The 15,943-nt window shown below is 41.1% G+C and overlaps 2 protein-coding genes across 2 annotated transcripts in view; both read left to right on the forward strand.

Moving 5' to 3' along the window:
- Positions 1-4,150, forward strand: part of LOC137978832 (putative diacyglycerol O-acyltransferase MT1468) — a 4,245-nt gene extending 95 nt beyond the window's left edge. Inside the window, exon 1 of the mRNA XM_068825927.1 lies at positions 1-4,150. This exon is cut by the window's left edge and continues 95 nt beyond it. Coding sequence (XP_068682028.1) covers positions 1,043-2,704 — 1,662 coding nt within the window. The 5' untranslated portion in view covers positions 1-1,042 and the 3' untranslated portion in view covers positions 2,705-4,150.
- A 3,967-nt stretch (positions 4,151-8,117) lies between these two features.
- Positions 8,118-9,650, forward strand: LOC137980713 (putative diacyglycerol O-acyltransferase Rv1760). The gene has a single exon (XM_068828144.1). It carries the CDS (start codon positions 8,118-8,120, stop codon positions 9,648-9,650), a length of 1,533 nt encoding a protein of 510 aa, XP_068684245.1.
- The last annotated feature ends 6,293 nt before the right edge of the window (positions 9,651-15,943 follow it).

The following is a 15,943-nucleotide window of genomic DNA, read 5'->3' on the forward strand; positions in this document are numbered from 1 at the left end:
CAATTTACCATATCATCTTTGAAGTTGGTTTATTGTTGTTCTCAAGATCTATGGGAGCCGCTTTATGTTATTTGAGACTTAAATCGGGGTAGAATTGATGCAACGCTTATTATCCCTTGGCAATTACTAATCACAATCGAATAATGTAGCATAAAAAAACAATGTTTCTATAGTAGAATAGTTCTTTACACGTCTGTTGAAGGCGAGGGAATACAATAATACATCGCAATAAACTTTACATTTTAATTAAACTCATATCCGTTCTGAGATGGCAACGAGACATGCTAATATCTCCGAGGATAAATGACCGATGAATAACTAAAATATATAATAAATACAATACAACATAAAACAGAAAAACATTTATCCCAGTAAACAACCTGTTGCACTTGGCCGAATGCCATTATAATGGCGGCGCCATCTTTCGAAGCGAGAAGGGCATTGCGAGACGAAAGTTTAATATACGTTGAATACCCCTAATAATGCGTGTTCTTGAATAGAAGAGAAGCTGAATATTTTTCGCGGTAACACTGTTAGATGGTCTTGCATGAATTAAATTAAATCCCCGTGCCAAGAAGGATTTAAGTTGGTGAGCAAAAAAACGACCACCGCTTTGCACGAATTATGTCCCGTCGTAAGCAAAGTCACAGCAGCAACGTTGGGCATTCAAGCCAGGGTATCGCCGACTTCCTATAAACGCAGAGAGACTTTGAAACGTTCCAACACAAGTTAGAGAGGGAACGCTTTAACCGCAAAATGAAAACGTTTCAATAAATGCAATTACAACAACCTTTGATAAGACATTTGTTTTTGTTAAATTACTCAGCAGTTATGGTTTGGTAACTTTCAAAACACACTGGACAGAGATTGACCAATCAAAATCATCTCTTCCTACTTTCTCTCATACTCAACCGCACTTTCCACTCAAGCGCACCTGAATATGGAAATATCTTAAACTACCTATTTACATTTGAATGATCTTTTTTTTACCGTTCGTGAAATGCATTTACGCTCTTACAATACTCCAAACGGATAGCGAAGTATGCAGGATAGTACGGCCGTCGAATTAAAGCACTGTGAGAGGAACAGTAATGCTGTTTCATCAAATATGGAGCCAAGGGAACGACGTCACACAAAGATCTTTGTCGAGGGCGACGACCACGCTCAGACCACTCAGGTATTGCATACAACTGTTCGCGTGAGAACACGTCTTGGAAGGATCTCTTCGCTGCTGTCTTGTGTTTGGTTCTTTACGCAATGTCTGCTATGCTATGCACTCCTCCTCCTTCTTTTAACTCCTCTGCTTCCATTTACGGCAGTATTTTACATCCTTAAGGCGGCTGAGCGAGGTGTAGTAAAGATGACCTCCCGAGGATTTCACTTGACCGGTATGGACTCTATGTTAGCATCTCTTAATGAAGATAACCGACCCACTATCAACGCATTACTTTGCTTAGAAAATGAGGGTAGCTTTGAAGAAGGATTGAATGCATTCCGCCAAGCTATTTTGGAACGCTTAATTGACGCAAAGAAAGCAAACGGAGAACTGCTCTATCCTAGAGTTCGTTGCTATATTCGGTCTGGTTGGTTTCAGTATTTTTTCCAAGAAGACCAATCCTTTAAAGCTGAAAATCATGTGTTCAAATGGGATGGAGAGGTACCAAATTCAAAAGATGAGTTAGTAGCGATTGCTTCTAAGCTGAGTGGTGAACCATTTCCAAAAGGGAGATCTCCATGGTATTGCTGTTGCATTCCAACGAACTTTGGTGACAACGATTTTGCAGTTGTGTTTAGAGTAGAGCATTCTATTGCTGATGGAATTTCTTTAGTAAAATTCCTCATCTACAACTTACCAGATAGAATAAGCCCTCAAACAGAGCCTCTGAAGTTCTTAAACAAAGGAAGATCATTCCTCATTGCAAAAGCTGCTCTTAGTGCACCTAGGTACTTTCTTAAGCAATTGTTCACATTTGCTGACCATTCTAAATTACATGGACCAAATCTTAGTGGAGAGAAAAGGGTTGCCTGGTATGAAGCAATTGAGCTTCAATTAATAAAGGATATCAAATCAGCTACTGGTTTAACTGTCAATGATGTTTTGATGTCCTGCGTTTCTTTGGCATTAAGGAGGTACTTTCAGAGAATAGGCGTGGAGAATCCTGATGACTTCACTGCAGCTGTTCCAGTGGATGTTCGCACACAATCTTCATTAAAGGAGCTTGCCTTTGAAAATAAATTCTCATTCATTTTTCTGAAACTAGCTGTGTCCTATGATGGCGTTCTAAAGCAGTTGCATGAAACAGGAGTGCGCACGAAGAAAGCGAAAGTGTCCGGTGAGCCGCTTGCTTTGGCTGCCATCATTTACCTTTCACAAGAACTGTCTCCAGAGTTTTTGACTTCTAAATTAAATGCATTTCTGGGCAAAAAAACAAGTTGCATTCTTTCAAACGTGCCTGGTCCAAACGACCTGCTTACTGTGAGAGGTAGTCGCGTCAAATTGATCACATTTTGGCCTCCGCAAAGAGATAACATTGGAGTGGGACTTTCGATTTTTACTTATGCAGGGAAAGTAATATTTGGAGTTCAAGGTGATGTCTCGGTCCTACCAGATCCTGAATTAATTGTAGAAGAGTTTCGAAACGCTTTGAGTGAGATGACAAGATGTGTTCTCCTTACTGATGACAGTGTTAGCGACAGACATTGAACACGTTACAAAGATCAAGAGAAAGGGGAATAAATATCCAGAAATTCTGCGAAGAACAACAAGATAACAGTCAAAATACATGAACAGCATGCAAAGACTCCAGGGGCGTAGCGTCCATATACGCACGTACGCCCGAGCGTACATGTATACCGTAATTATTCGGTTATAAGGCGCACGGTTTTTTCACGGCGTTGCTAAAACGAGGGTAAGGGTAAGACCAAGGGTCACAGTAAGGGTAAGGATACGAATACAGAAAGTATCCTAAAAATGCATAAAAGCTAACCTTTAACTTTTGTTTAGGCCTAAGGGTAACAGTAAGGGTAAGGATACGAATACAGAAAGTATCCTAAAAATGCATAAAAGCTAACCTTTAACTTTTGTTTAGGCCTAAGGTTAGCTTTTATGCATGTTTAGGATACTTTTTGTATTCGTATCCTTACCCTTACTGTGACCCTTGGTCTTACCCTTATCCTCGTTTTAGCAACGCCGGTTTTTTCAAGAAAAATCTGTCTTTGGGTGGCAAGTTAGTGCTAAAATTGGGGTGCGTCTTATACCCAAGTATTTTCGCGCAACAAAATCTTAAGATCACAATTTGAGAAGAACTTGCAGTTTAAACAACACAAGAAAAGGACACTAGTTGTCTATTAAAAAAGAATAGTGCTTTTAGAGACGTTTAGAACACTAAACGACTTCAAGAGACAAGCAAACACACGGAAATTTGCATACGTCCTTAAGAGCACGTGCTCAGTAACGTGATACCCGTGACAACAATACAATTGTTCGAACCTTGTTCCGAATATTCCAAGAATCGTGTTTGTCGCTCGCATGAAAAGCTTCTTCTCTGAATAAACAGTGCGGAGATAAAACATACCTTCTTCGTTCATCCAGGCTTTCTTGTGCACTGAAACTTGCATCCTTGGTGGCGTGTTGACATTCAGCTGTCGAACACCTTTGAATGACTTTCCGTGGGAGTTTTTACGCTGTTCGCTTGAAGTCTGAACTCTGACTATTTATTAAGTCGGAAAGTTCAAATGAACGTGTATGCGTTGTATGTTTATCATTTCAGGTGTGAACTTTTAGCTTTTGTTTTTACATATATCATTAAATGCATGCCTTTTTCACTCTGTTTACGTTAACAAAAAGAGTTCGCATGCCAATTGTGTAAGGATAATTGTTCTCAAATTCATCACATCCTTTTGATAACTCTCAATTTTTTTGGTGCGTCTTATAACCGAGTATTTTCGCGTAATTTTCAGTTTGGGAACTTAGCTTGATTAAATTGCTAAGTTTGTGGTGCGTGTTATAACCGAGTGCGCCTTATAACCGAATAACTACGGTAGCTCAAATCCGAGAATCCTTATTCCATGGAGGTATTAGTTTTTTTTAAAGTCATCATAAAATCGGGCCAAGTTTTTTTAAATTTCGAATTAAATTGGTGTCTCTGTATGTGAGTATTTCCAATATCTTTTCATTAACCAATACAGGCCTGGCCAAACGGATCCAACATCATCCAACCGATGAGGTTGGCATTAGATTCCATCCACCCAAACTACCCTAGCAGAGAGAGAGAGAGAGAGAGAGACTGAGGTTGAATTCAAACACACTTCGTGACGCCTTGTACATAGTACTTCGTGTCAAGCCACCTTCACATTAACATTTAGAATATCTATACAGAAAGTATCCCAAACATTCATAAAAGCTAACCTTAGACCTACAAACTTTTCTTTAGTCCTAATTAGGCCTACGGTTACATCAGCAATCAACCTACAGGATACAATCGATTGCAAAAAACGAACCCATTCTAATTCCTGGCTATATCTAGTTTATTTTTCTACTCCTTAGAAAGCACGAGACACTAATAAGCTAGGCCGGGCGCGTAAGTTGGTTGAGTTTTGGTCAATCATTCGATGGCTTTGTAGCACGAGGAAGACAGTTCTACCATGGAAAACTGACGGAGCAACGACAGGACATGTCTATAATTTTTAACCTTTTAAAGGCCCTAAAAAGGACCGCGCACCGGTAGCTCAGTTGGTTGAGCATCGGGCTGCCATGCGGGAGGTCGTGAGTTGTTGTTGTTTTTTTTTTTTTGTATTATTATTTTTTTAACATTTCCATATTGGAATTACAGCAATTACAGAAAGAAAATATTACAGCAAATACAAAGAAAATGCAAATTACGCTAACAAGTGCATGCCTCCCAAAGGTTCCCCCTACTTGATGCACACGCACACAACACGCACGCACAAACACACACACATCAAAATGCGTTAGAATATCAAGAGAGATAAAAATGCACGTTTCAATGTTCTACATCTTCAAAGCCACTCTTACCCCATTTGATAGAGTGAGCTTGCCAATTATAGCGCTATCATAATTATTCTATGAGTCTTAATTATCTTCAAAGCCACTCTTACCCCATTTGATAGAGTGAGCTTGCCAATTACAGCGCTATCATAATTATTCTATGAGTCGTATAAACATAACAACTTTCTTTAATTTTCCAGACATGTTTCGACGGTACATCCGTCATCTTCAGTGTTACATATTTTGAAATCGCCGTTGAATTTAAAGCGCGCGCGATCTTACAAACTTCGTTACATTGCGTTGTCAATATTGCGTATTAAATCAAAACAGAACAAAACAAAAATTTAAATGAGTGACGCTTAGTTCCTTACAGGGAGAGAGTCAGGTTAATGTGTTTCACCTGCTGGTTGAGATCGGGCTTCTCCCATTTTATATACATGGATTCCTTAAGCTTCACTTGGTACTTAGTGGCTGCAGAGTCCAGGATCTCGAAGCAATCCTGTGTGCAGGATGCCTTACAAAACTCTGAACTCTGCAGATGTTTAAAACGTTCGAAGATCTGTCTGAAAGTAAATGCTCGCGCACTCGTGTGGAGAAGTGTCGGCTGGTTTCACCAACATAACAAGCATTACAACTTGCACACGAAAATTTATAGACCACACGCGTGCGAAGCCCTACAGGGACAGCATCTTTCACATTCTATGAGTCTTAGTTATCGATTCTAAATGCGGGGCCTTAAGCCATCTTTTATGTCCCCAACTAGGGAACCTCGTTTTACTTTGTCTTTCCCTTACCATATGAAATAAAATATATTCCTATTAGCCTCAGTTACCACATCCTTATCTATACAAATTGATCCAGCACGGTACATTATCAGTGGCCGGACCAACATTCAGGGTCTTAAATAACTGAGGTGAAAGTGCTGCCTTTGCAATTACACCCGCAAGACTTTCAAGTCGTCTCGGATAAAGACTATAGACCGTAGTCGCCGTCTCACAAATATCTTCCATGTTTATGATCTCTCTGTGGGACGTTAAAGAACCCACACACTATTCGAGACGAGTAGGGGATGAAGTTCCCGGCGTTGTCCTCTGTGAGTGGGTTCTTTCCAGCAGAAGTGGCCGGCTTGGCGTAATGTCTCTAAAAAGGCTTGTGTTGTATGAGGTCACCTAAGCAGAAACAGCCATAAGTCAAAAGGACTTTGCCAAGTGCTGACATGTAGATGTAGATGTAGATGTAGATGAAGGGGAAAACGAAAAGCTGACTAATTTCTAAAAATGAACAACCACTCTCAAAAAGACACTCAACCATCATCATCAGTTGTGAAGTGAGATACACTTGTGATTTGAATTTATGATGATGATGAACGATCGAAATATGTCTCGTTAAATTTCCTTAAAATTCGTTACTTGTCTGCCTTTGTTAAGACCCTTTGGATCGAAACGAAAAGCCCATGAAGGAAACATTTTGGCCTCTTCGGAGGCTATCTGGTTGGAGAATATGAAGATGCATTTGAGGATCTTTGGCCTCCAATTCAAATATATCAAGCCACTATACGGAATCAATGATACACTTTGGTGTCACATTGATCTCAGATCCGCACATTCTAAAAAGCTTTGGTAAGTCAAAAGCAATCGCGATCAACCTACAGTAAGCTTTAATAGCTTGACAAAGAAAGAATGCCATTTTGGAGCGCAAAAGTGATATTACCTTGAGGTAAAGGTGTTCGAGTCTGGGACATTGAGATTGAGGCATTCATTGAGGCATTGGGATTGACATTGAGGCATTCCTCGAGCGTTAATTTGTCCTTGCAGGTTGTGGCCTCTTCTTGTGTTAATGTAGTGTCAATATTATCGAATAAGTCGTCGAATTCTAAGTTTTGGGTTCATGTTTTTAGAGGTAATCTATGTATTAAAGTTCACTCTTTTCAGCCTCCAGCAAACTTTAATTTCACCAGTGTTTCGCAAGTTCTTGTGGTTTGCTAAGTTAAACAAGACTGAAATGCTATCGTATCTAAGTTGTCACGTAAATATTTTTTCAGCAAAAAAGGCGCTTGCTTACTATTTGCAAAATACTCCATTGTCTTAGAGTGAAAGATGAATTTCTGTCAAGATTCTAGAATACCAGGGCCAGCTAACAGTTACATGTGCATTGTTTGTAGTTGTGCAAAGGACAAAGGTGGGTTACCTTTGCTAACAGCATTTGGCGCGTTTCTCGATGGATAACAACCATCAATTTGGCCGAAAATTAAACCACGAACGGTCTGTGTTGTGGCTTGTTCTGTCATACGGAAAATCAGAAGTTAAACAAGACTGAAATGCTATCATCTGTTGACAATAATTTTTTTTTATTAAGAAGGCCCTTTTTTACTATTTGCAAAGGATTACTTAGTCTCTCAGGATGCCGGGGCCGGGGATGAATTTCTGTCAAGATTATAGAGTACCCAACCACTAACAGGTACATGTGAACAACTGCGCTTATTTGTTTGATGTCGCCATAAGATGTTGTGTTCTCTCGATTGAGAACAACCATAATATTTGGCCAAAAGTAAAACCACTGACGGTCTGAGTTGTAGCTCGTTCTGTCATACAGTAAGTCATAAGTCAAACAAGACCGAAACGCTATCACATCTAAGTTGTGTACACAAAGAAGGCGGGTTTTTTTTCATTTGTAAAACATTATGTTTTCTTAGGATTAGATGAATTTCTACCCGAGATTCTCCGAGGATACTCAGCCATTTAACAGTGGCATGTGAATTGCTAGTATTTGTTTGACGTCGACACAAATTGGTTGTGTCCAATGGACAACGATGGGTTAGAATTGGTTGACAGTGTTTGGCACGCTTCTCGATCGATAACAACTATCAATTTGGCTGAACTGAAATATAAACACAAACGGTCCGAGTTGTGGCTCGGTCTTGTCATATTTTGAAAATAAATTTCCTGTTTCCTGTCTGTTTGTAGTAAATAAAGTTTATTAACAATGACTAATTGGGACAACAGATCGACCAATCAGATCCTAGGATATGACAAACGACGCCTTTGAGATTCAACTGAAGTACTTTGATCCTAGCTTTGTCACGTCATTTTATCTGATGTGAAGCACAGCAATGGAAGAAAACAGTGATCCAACCGATCGAGTGGAGAGCCCCTTGAGAGAAATCTCCACGTGGTTTGCAACGGTTTGGCATATTGCACTGTGCCTGTTGTGCTATGCACTCTTTCTTGTTGCCTTAATTCCCATGCTTCCGTTCATAGCAGTTTTCAACATCTTAAGGGTGACTGAGCGTGTGTTAGTGAAGATGACTTCTGGTCAAATAGCCTTGACTGGCATTGATGCACTAGGTGTGCCATGCACCGATGAGAACCATGTTATTATCAACGTGTTGCACTGCTTTGAAAACAAAGGCTGCCTTGACGAAGCAATTAACAACTTCCGTCAAGCCATTTTAGAACGTCTGGTCAATGCAAAGAAAGCCGATGGAGAATTAGTTTATCCCAGAGTTCGTTGGTATGTACGACCTGGCAGGTTCCAGTACTTTTTCCAAGAAGACCAATCCTTCAAGATTGAAAATCACGTATTTAAATGGGAAGGGGAGGTACCCCGTTCAAAAGATGAATTAGAAGCGATCGTATCTAAGTTGAATAATGAACCTTTCTCTGCAGGAAGATCTCCTTGGTATTACTGCTGTGTTCCGACGTGCTTTGGTGACAATGATATTGCAGTAGTGTTTAGAATTAAGCATTATGTAGCTGATGGAATTTCTGTTTCAAAGTACATCGCTTATAATTTCCCAGATCAAAAAGGGTTCTTAGCAACACCTCAAAAGTTCTCAACCACAGAAAGAACACTTCTCTTGGCAAAAGGACTGCTGTTGGCACCAATGTACTTATTTAAGTTAATACTCGCATCTGCTGATCAATCCATTTTACACGGTCCACAACTATGTGGAGTAAAAAAGGTTGCGTGGCATAAAGCAGTTGAACTTAAATTGATAAAAGAGATCAAGACAGTTACCGGTACAACTGTGAATGATGTGTTAACGTCTTGCATTTCTCTGGCTCTAAGAAGGTACTTCCAGAAAAAAGGTGATAAGCATCCAGCTGACTTCACTGCAAGTGTCGCTGCGGACATTCGCCTAACACCAGCTTCACTTGAGGAACTTTCCTTTGAAAATAAGTTTTCCTTTGTTTTCCCCAAACTACCAGTGGCTACTGAAGGCGCTGAAAAGCAATTGTATGAGGCAAAAGCTCGCATGGATAAAGTGAAATTTTCTGGTGATCCATGGGCCTCATATGTCGTTCTTTTGACCTCACACTACCTTTTCCCCGAATTTTTGAGTACTAAGGTCAATTCATTTTGTATGAATAAGGCAAGTTGTATCCTTTCGAATGTACCTGGCCCACAACACGAGGTCTCTGTCAAAGGCATCCGTATGAAATCTGTTACATTTTGGCCTCCGAACTTTGGTAATATTGCAGTGACAATATCCATTTGCTCATTTGACGGCCAAGTTTTTGTTGGAGTTCAAGGCGATGCCTGTGTTCTGTCAGATCCTGGAGTGATTATAGAGGAGTTTGGAAATGCTGTGCATGAGATGGCCAGATGCGTTCTTCGTAGCAACGGCAGTATCAGCAATTGACTCAAACTGTGTTAACGGCTATATATAACCGAAATAAACTCAAGTGATTTGTAGCACTGGCTGTCCTCTCAACAATACTGAGTGTTTGAAATATCACACTAGAACCTCATTGTGCCACAATGTGAAAGTCACAGTTTTGTTCTAGGGTCAGCTTCTGAACTTTATTTATTTATTTATTTTTATTTTTATTTTCTTTTATTTTATTTTATTAGCTTCGCCAAATAAACAAGCAAAACAATTACTACGTATACAGAAGAACATTGGCAGGGACACCGCTACAGCTGTGGTCAATTACAGCGGGCCCGGATACTAATAAGAACTGAATAATAACAAGGAATGTTAAAAAATACAGCAATACAGAAAAACTACAACTACATACAACAAGTTATTGGACGGAACAAGGGACGAGCACTATTGCATTTTAAACAGATAGACTTGAACGAACGTGGGTCATCACAGGAAACAGCTAACGCGGACTTAAATAATTAAAAATAACCGATTTAAAGGAAGCTAAGGTCGATGAGCTCAAATCTAGTTCGTCCGCTAAACAATTCCAAATTCTACTAGTTCTAATAAGAAAGGACTTTTGGTAAGTAGAAGTTTTACATTTCTTAATTATGTCGTTATTAACGTTGCTGGTTGAGGATCTAGTACGTCTACCGTATTTGCGAACTTCAGGTAGAACAGAGACATTCACGTTAAAAAGACCGTGTGTCAATTTGAAAAAATAGGTGAGATCTAAAAGTTCATGCCAGTAACAAATAGGTATTAAGTTCAGAGTTTCTAAACGAGACGTATAACTTATATTAGAAGAATAAGGCAGTTTTAAGATAAACTTAGTGGCGCGTCTTTGGATACGCTCAAGCTTAACGATGGCCTCGATGGACTGCGGGGCCCAAATTTGGGTGGCGTATCCCAAACGTGGCCTAACTAGAGCTTGGTATAGCGTACGTCGTACTTCGGTTCTAAATATGAACCTCGTGTTCCTCTGTAAGTAGCCAAGTAGTTTATTAGCACGTGAAGATTGTTCATTTACTTGTTTGGACCATGTCAGATCCTTACTAATCCATACGCCAGCATCTTTTTCTGCAGCATATAATTCAAGTGCGGTGCGGAGTTTGTAAGAAGATAAGATCGGTTTTTTTATTCTTGTTATGCGTTGCGCCTTACATTTAGCTTCGTTAACGAGGAGACCGGATGAATAAGACCAAGTTGCAAACTCCCCAAGGTCTTTCTGGAGAGAGAAGGCATCATCCAAAGTTTTTATCTCTCTAAATATTTTTGTGTCATCAGCGAACATCAAAACTCGACTGCTAGAACTGACGACTTCGGGAAGGTCATTGACGTATAAAAGGAAGAGGGCTGGTCCAAGCACAGGTAACCCAGGCTCACTGTGTGCGTCACGTAGGTATTAAAATATAGAGAACATATGAGGCGAAGTTTAGGTCTGAAACTTTGCTAGAAAATGGTAATAAAAATCGATAAAACTTACCATGTGGTGAGCTGTTGTTGTCTTTAATATGTACACGAAGTTTCGGGGAAAATGGTCCCCGTTCACCTTCCTTCATAATATAGTGACAAGGTAGGAGACGGAAGCCAGCGTCGCGACTCCGATCGACCCAAAACAAGCACGATTTTTTCCGCGAAAATCAAATCCAGTCGCTAAATAAACACGCCAGGTTCGTGGAATAGGAATTTCTCTAAACCATGAATCCACTAAAGCATCTCCAGGTAGCAACGCGGAGCCACCAGACTCCGTAAAACTTGTAAGTTAACCTGCTAAAATGGCGGCCAGAAAGCGTGGTACTCACGAAATGGCACTGAACTCTGGACGCCTGGTGACGAGTATAATAAGTTTTGGAGGGTGGGGAGTCCCAAACAAAACTCGCTTAGCAATTTGGGAGTCCCCTCCCTCGAGGGAGACTTATTATACTCGTCACCAGGCGTCCAGAGTTCAGTGACATTTTGAATTGGGCACTTCGTGAGTACCACGCTTTCTGGCCGCCATTTTAGCAGGATAACTTACAAGTTTTACGGAGTCTGGTGGCTCCGCGTTGCTACCTGGAGATGCTTCAGTGGATTCATGGTTTAGAGAAATTCCTATTCCACGAACCTGGCGTGTTTATTTAGCGACTGGATTTGATTTTCGCGGAAAAAATCGTGGGCTTAACTGCAGAATACCCCGCCACTCGAAGTTGTACCCCTTAAAATCCGGATACCTGGCTACGCAGTTTGTGCACGCTCCATCTTTTTTATGTTTTTAGAACGAGAGGCTATGGGGCCACGGGGCTACGAGGCTACGGGGCTACGGGGCTACGTGGCTATGGGGCTACGGGGCTACGGGGCTACGTGGCTACGGGGCTACGTGGCTACGTGGCTACGTGGCTACGTGGCTACGTGGTCGACATAATACACATAATATTTTTATATAAACATCACGAAATATGCCGCTTGCATCGAACGCGTTGGTGTTGACCTTGTTGGTCCTTGCTACCGCAGTCCCGTAGTCGCCAAAATGAATAAGCACTAGTTTACTGATTAGGCCTAAGCATTCGCGTAAAATTTTAGCTTTCATTTTGTGGTTCGGTCAACTACACTTTTCACGAGATCATGTGAAGAATAAAGCACTCGTTTACTGATTAAGCCTAAGCGCTCGTTGCAGTGGTTAGGCCTAAGAACTCTTGTAAAATTTTAGCTTTCATTTTGTGGTTCGGTCAACTACACTTTTCACGAGATCATGTGAAGAATAAAGCACTCGTTTACTGATTAAGCCTAAGCGCTCGTTGCAGTTATTAGGCCTAAGAACTCTCGTAAAATTTTAGCTTTCATTTTGTGGTTCGGTCAACTACACTTTTCACGAGATCATGTGAAGAATAAAGCACTCGTTTACTGATTAAGCCTATAAGCGCTCGTTGCAGTGATTAGGCCTAAGAACTCTCGTAAAATTTTAGCTTTCATTTTGCGGTTCGGTTAACTACACTTTTCATGAGATCATGTGAAGAATAAAGCACTCGTTTACTGATTAAGCCTAAGCGCTCGTTGCAGTGATTAGGCCTAAGAACTCTCGTAAAATTTTAGCTTTCATTTTGCGGTTCGGTTAACTACACTTTTCACGCGATCATGTGAAGAATAAAGCACTCGTTTACTGATTAAGCCTAAGCGCTCGTTGCAGTGGTTAGGCCTAAGAACTCTCGTAAAATTTTAGCTTTCATTTTGTGGTTCGGTCAACTACACTTTTCACGAGATCATGTGAAGAATAAAGCACTCGTTTACTGATTAAGCCTAAGCGCTCGTTGAAGTGATTAGGCCTAAGAACTCTCGTAAAATTTTAGCTTTCATTTTGCGGTTCGGTTAACTACACTTATCATCGACTACGGGACTGCGGACCACGATACCACTCCATTTCAACACTTAGTTCATTGTTCATCGACTGCGGGACTGCGGACTACGGTAGCACTTCACTTCAACACTTAATAAATACATATTGACTTCCTAGCCGCCTTCAGACTGCAGGCCACGGTAGCAGTATTCGTAGATTTAAGGAGGGCGTGAGTGGCCAGGTATTCTGAAGTTGCTCCCGAGAACGCTACACACGCTACACACGAATCTAACTCGTTCTTTAATCAATGAGCCGAAACAATAATCCATGAGCTGAAACAAGCACGCTACACATGAATCTAACTCGTTCTTTAATCAATGTGCCGAATCAAACTTGCAGACACTTTAGTTCCTGTGCCGAAACATACTCGCTAACACATATCTATGAATGTAACTCGTTCAGTAATATATGAACCGAAACTAACTCCCTAATTCATGTGCCGAAACAAACTCGCTAACACATGAATGTACCTTCATGAGTAAGACATGAGCAGTTTGAAAATATTCAAATAAACAAAACTCACTACTACATGAGGCATAATCAAAACTGTTTCGTATAACCTACCATACGCGCAATTAATGCAATTGAAATCTGAGCGCCTTGAATGTTAGTTCGATACTGTAACTTCGTTATTTGATTACTCGCATTGTCTAATTATTCAAATTTGTAAATTTTCATAATGTCTTTTAAAAACGCTTTCCACAAATCTTCTCTATTGTGGATATATCTCCATCTGAATTCCGCTAAATACGATGAATAATGTTCTTTTTTGCGACCGTGTGTTAGGAGCCTTGCTTTCGTAGCAACGTAGCCACGTAGCCACGTAGCCCCGTAGCCACGTAGCCACGTAGCCACGTAGCCACGTAGCCACGAAGCCACGTAGCCACGTAGCCACGTAGCCACGTAGCCACGTAGCCACGTAGCCACGTAGCCACGTAGCCCCGTAGCCACGTAGCCACGTAGCCAGCCCCGTAGCCACGTAGCCACGTAGCCACGTAGCCCCGTAGCCACGTAGCCACGTAGCCATGTAGCCACGTAGCCCTGTAGCCCCGTAGCCCCGTAGCTCCGTAGCCCCGTTGTCCCGTAGCCCTGTAGCCCTGTAGCCCCGTAGCCCTGTAGTGTGTCTATTTCTCGTTCTAAAAACATAAAAAAAGAATTAGCGTGCACAAACTGCGTAGTCAAGTATCCGGACTTTAAGGGGTACAACTTCGAGTGGCGGGGTATTCTGCAGTTACTCCAAATCGGGCTTGTTTTGGGTCGATCGGAGTCCCGACGCTGGCTTCCGTCTCCTACCTTGTCACTATATTATGAAGGAAGGTGAACGGGGACCATTTTCCCCGAAACTTCGTGTACGTATTAAAGACAACAACAGCTCACCACATGATAAGTTTTATCGATTTTTATTACCATTTTCTAGCAAATTTTCAGACCTAAACTTCGCCTCATATGTTCTCTATATTTTAATACCTACGTGACGCACACAGTGAGCCTGGGTTACCTGTGGTCCAAGTATGGAATCCTGAGGTACTCCAGAGGTGGGAGGGCCTTTCAAGCATTACCCTGGTCCCAGAGGTTTTTCTTGAGCCGCGAAGCGGCGAGAAGAGAAAAATCTCTGGTTACCTTGGACTTTAATCTCACTTTCATGCAGACGCCAGGGTCAGGATCTGACCCTCAGGCACGGATTGGTTGATATTTTTACAAACACGCAATTTAATATGATTGGTTCGTTTGATTGGTAATACCGAGGGGACGCGTGATTGTTAAGTTGCCATTGGTCCCTTTTGTAATCATCAATTTGACGCGCTTGACAGCTGGCGTCTGCATGAAAGTGAGATTAAGTCCAAGGTAACCAGAGGTTTTACTCTTCTCGTCTCTTCGCGACTCGTCTTCGCGTCTTCCGGGCTCTTTCGCGGCTCAAGAAAAACCTCTGGGACCAGGGTATTCAAGCATATCCCTGATGCATCACATCACAACGTGGTGGCTTGATCGCTGCGGGTATAGAGAGGTGTTTGAGGCCTGTTGAGTAAATTAAGCGCCTTGTGACAACAAAGTTGCGGCAGCAAAATCAGATGACCTTCTTTTTTTACATATTCATCGGACAGAAGCCAAATAATCTGGCAGAGTGGACCATAAAAGAAACGTAAACTCATAAAAATGACCTTTTTGGTGCATAGTGATTCTGACCAGGTTACGACAAATTAGATAGATATATTCCATGGTAATTAGGCTCATTGTGTTTTTTGTTTTGTTATTCTAACGTAGGTGGTGGCCAACTCGAAAGCAGTTGCTACTTTGGTCACCACACACATTCAATATAGCATTAACTCTGTTTTTAGTTCTATTTAATTAACCACTGAAGAGAATCTGCTCTTGTTTTAATTTATATCTGTGAACTTACAATGTAAATAGTGTACAATAAATTGAACTTGAACTTGAGCAATTTTAGAAGGCTTTTCAAATCCAATTCTACGAGAACATGTCTGCTCTAGATTTCGTACGATGCACTAATTTTAGTACCCTTGCTCCGCCCTCTAGTTACCCTGTGCCCATTTGCATTCGTAGCCTACATCTTTCCATACGTAATAGTCATCGTAAGTGTTCGGGTATATTACAAAACAATAACAATTTGTTACACTGGAGAAGAAAACAGACAGCAGCTGGGAATTCTAACTGAGCTCCTCAATAGACCAATTCGGCTAACTCATTGTTGTACCCAATTCAAATCTCTAGGGGTTAAGATGCTTTGTGTATTGCATTTGCATGATAATGTAGCATTCACATGTAAATGATATGGTAATACTTGGAACAAAACGTTTTATTCCCAAAAGATTTGAATTGGGTACAACACTGAGTTAGCCGAATTGGTTTATGTTGTCGGCGGTAGCTGCGCAATGCTTCTCTGTTCTGAATGGTG

The sequence above is a fragment of the Montipora foliosa genome, chromosome 12, assembly GCF_036669935.1.
Source record: "Montipora foliosa isolate CH-2021 chromosome 12, ASM3666993v2, whole genome shotgun sequence".
NCBI lineage: Eukaryota > Metazoa > Cnidaria > Anthozoa > Scleractinia > Acroporidae > Montipora > Montipora foliosa.

Bases quoted from the DNA above. Each gene is read 5' to 3' on its own strand.
- LOC137980713 (XM_068828144.1), top strand. From the start codon at position 8,118: ATGGAAGAAAACAGTGATCCAACCGATCGAGTGGAGAGCCCCTTGAGA.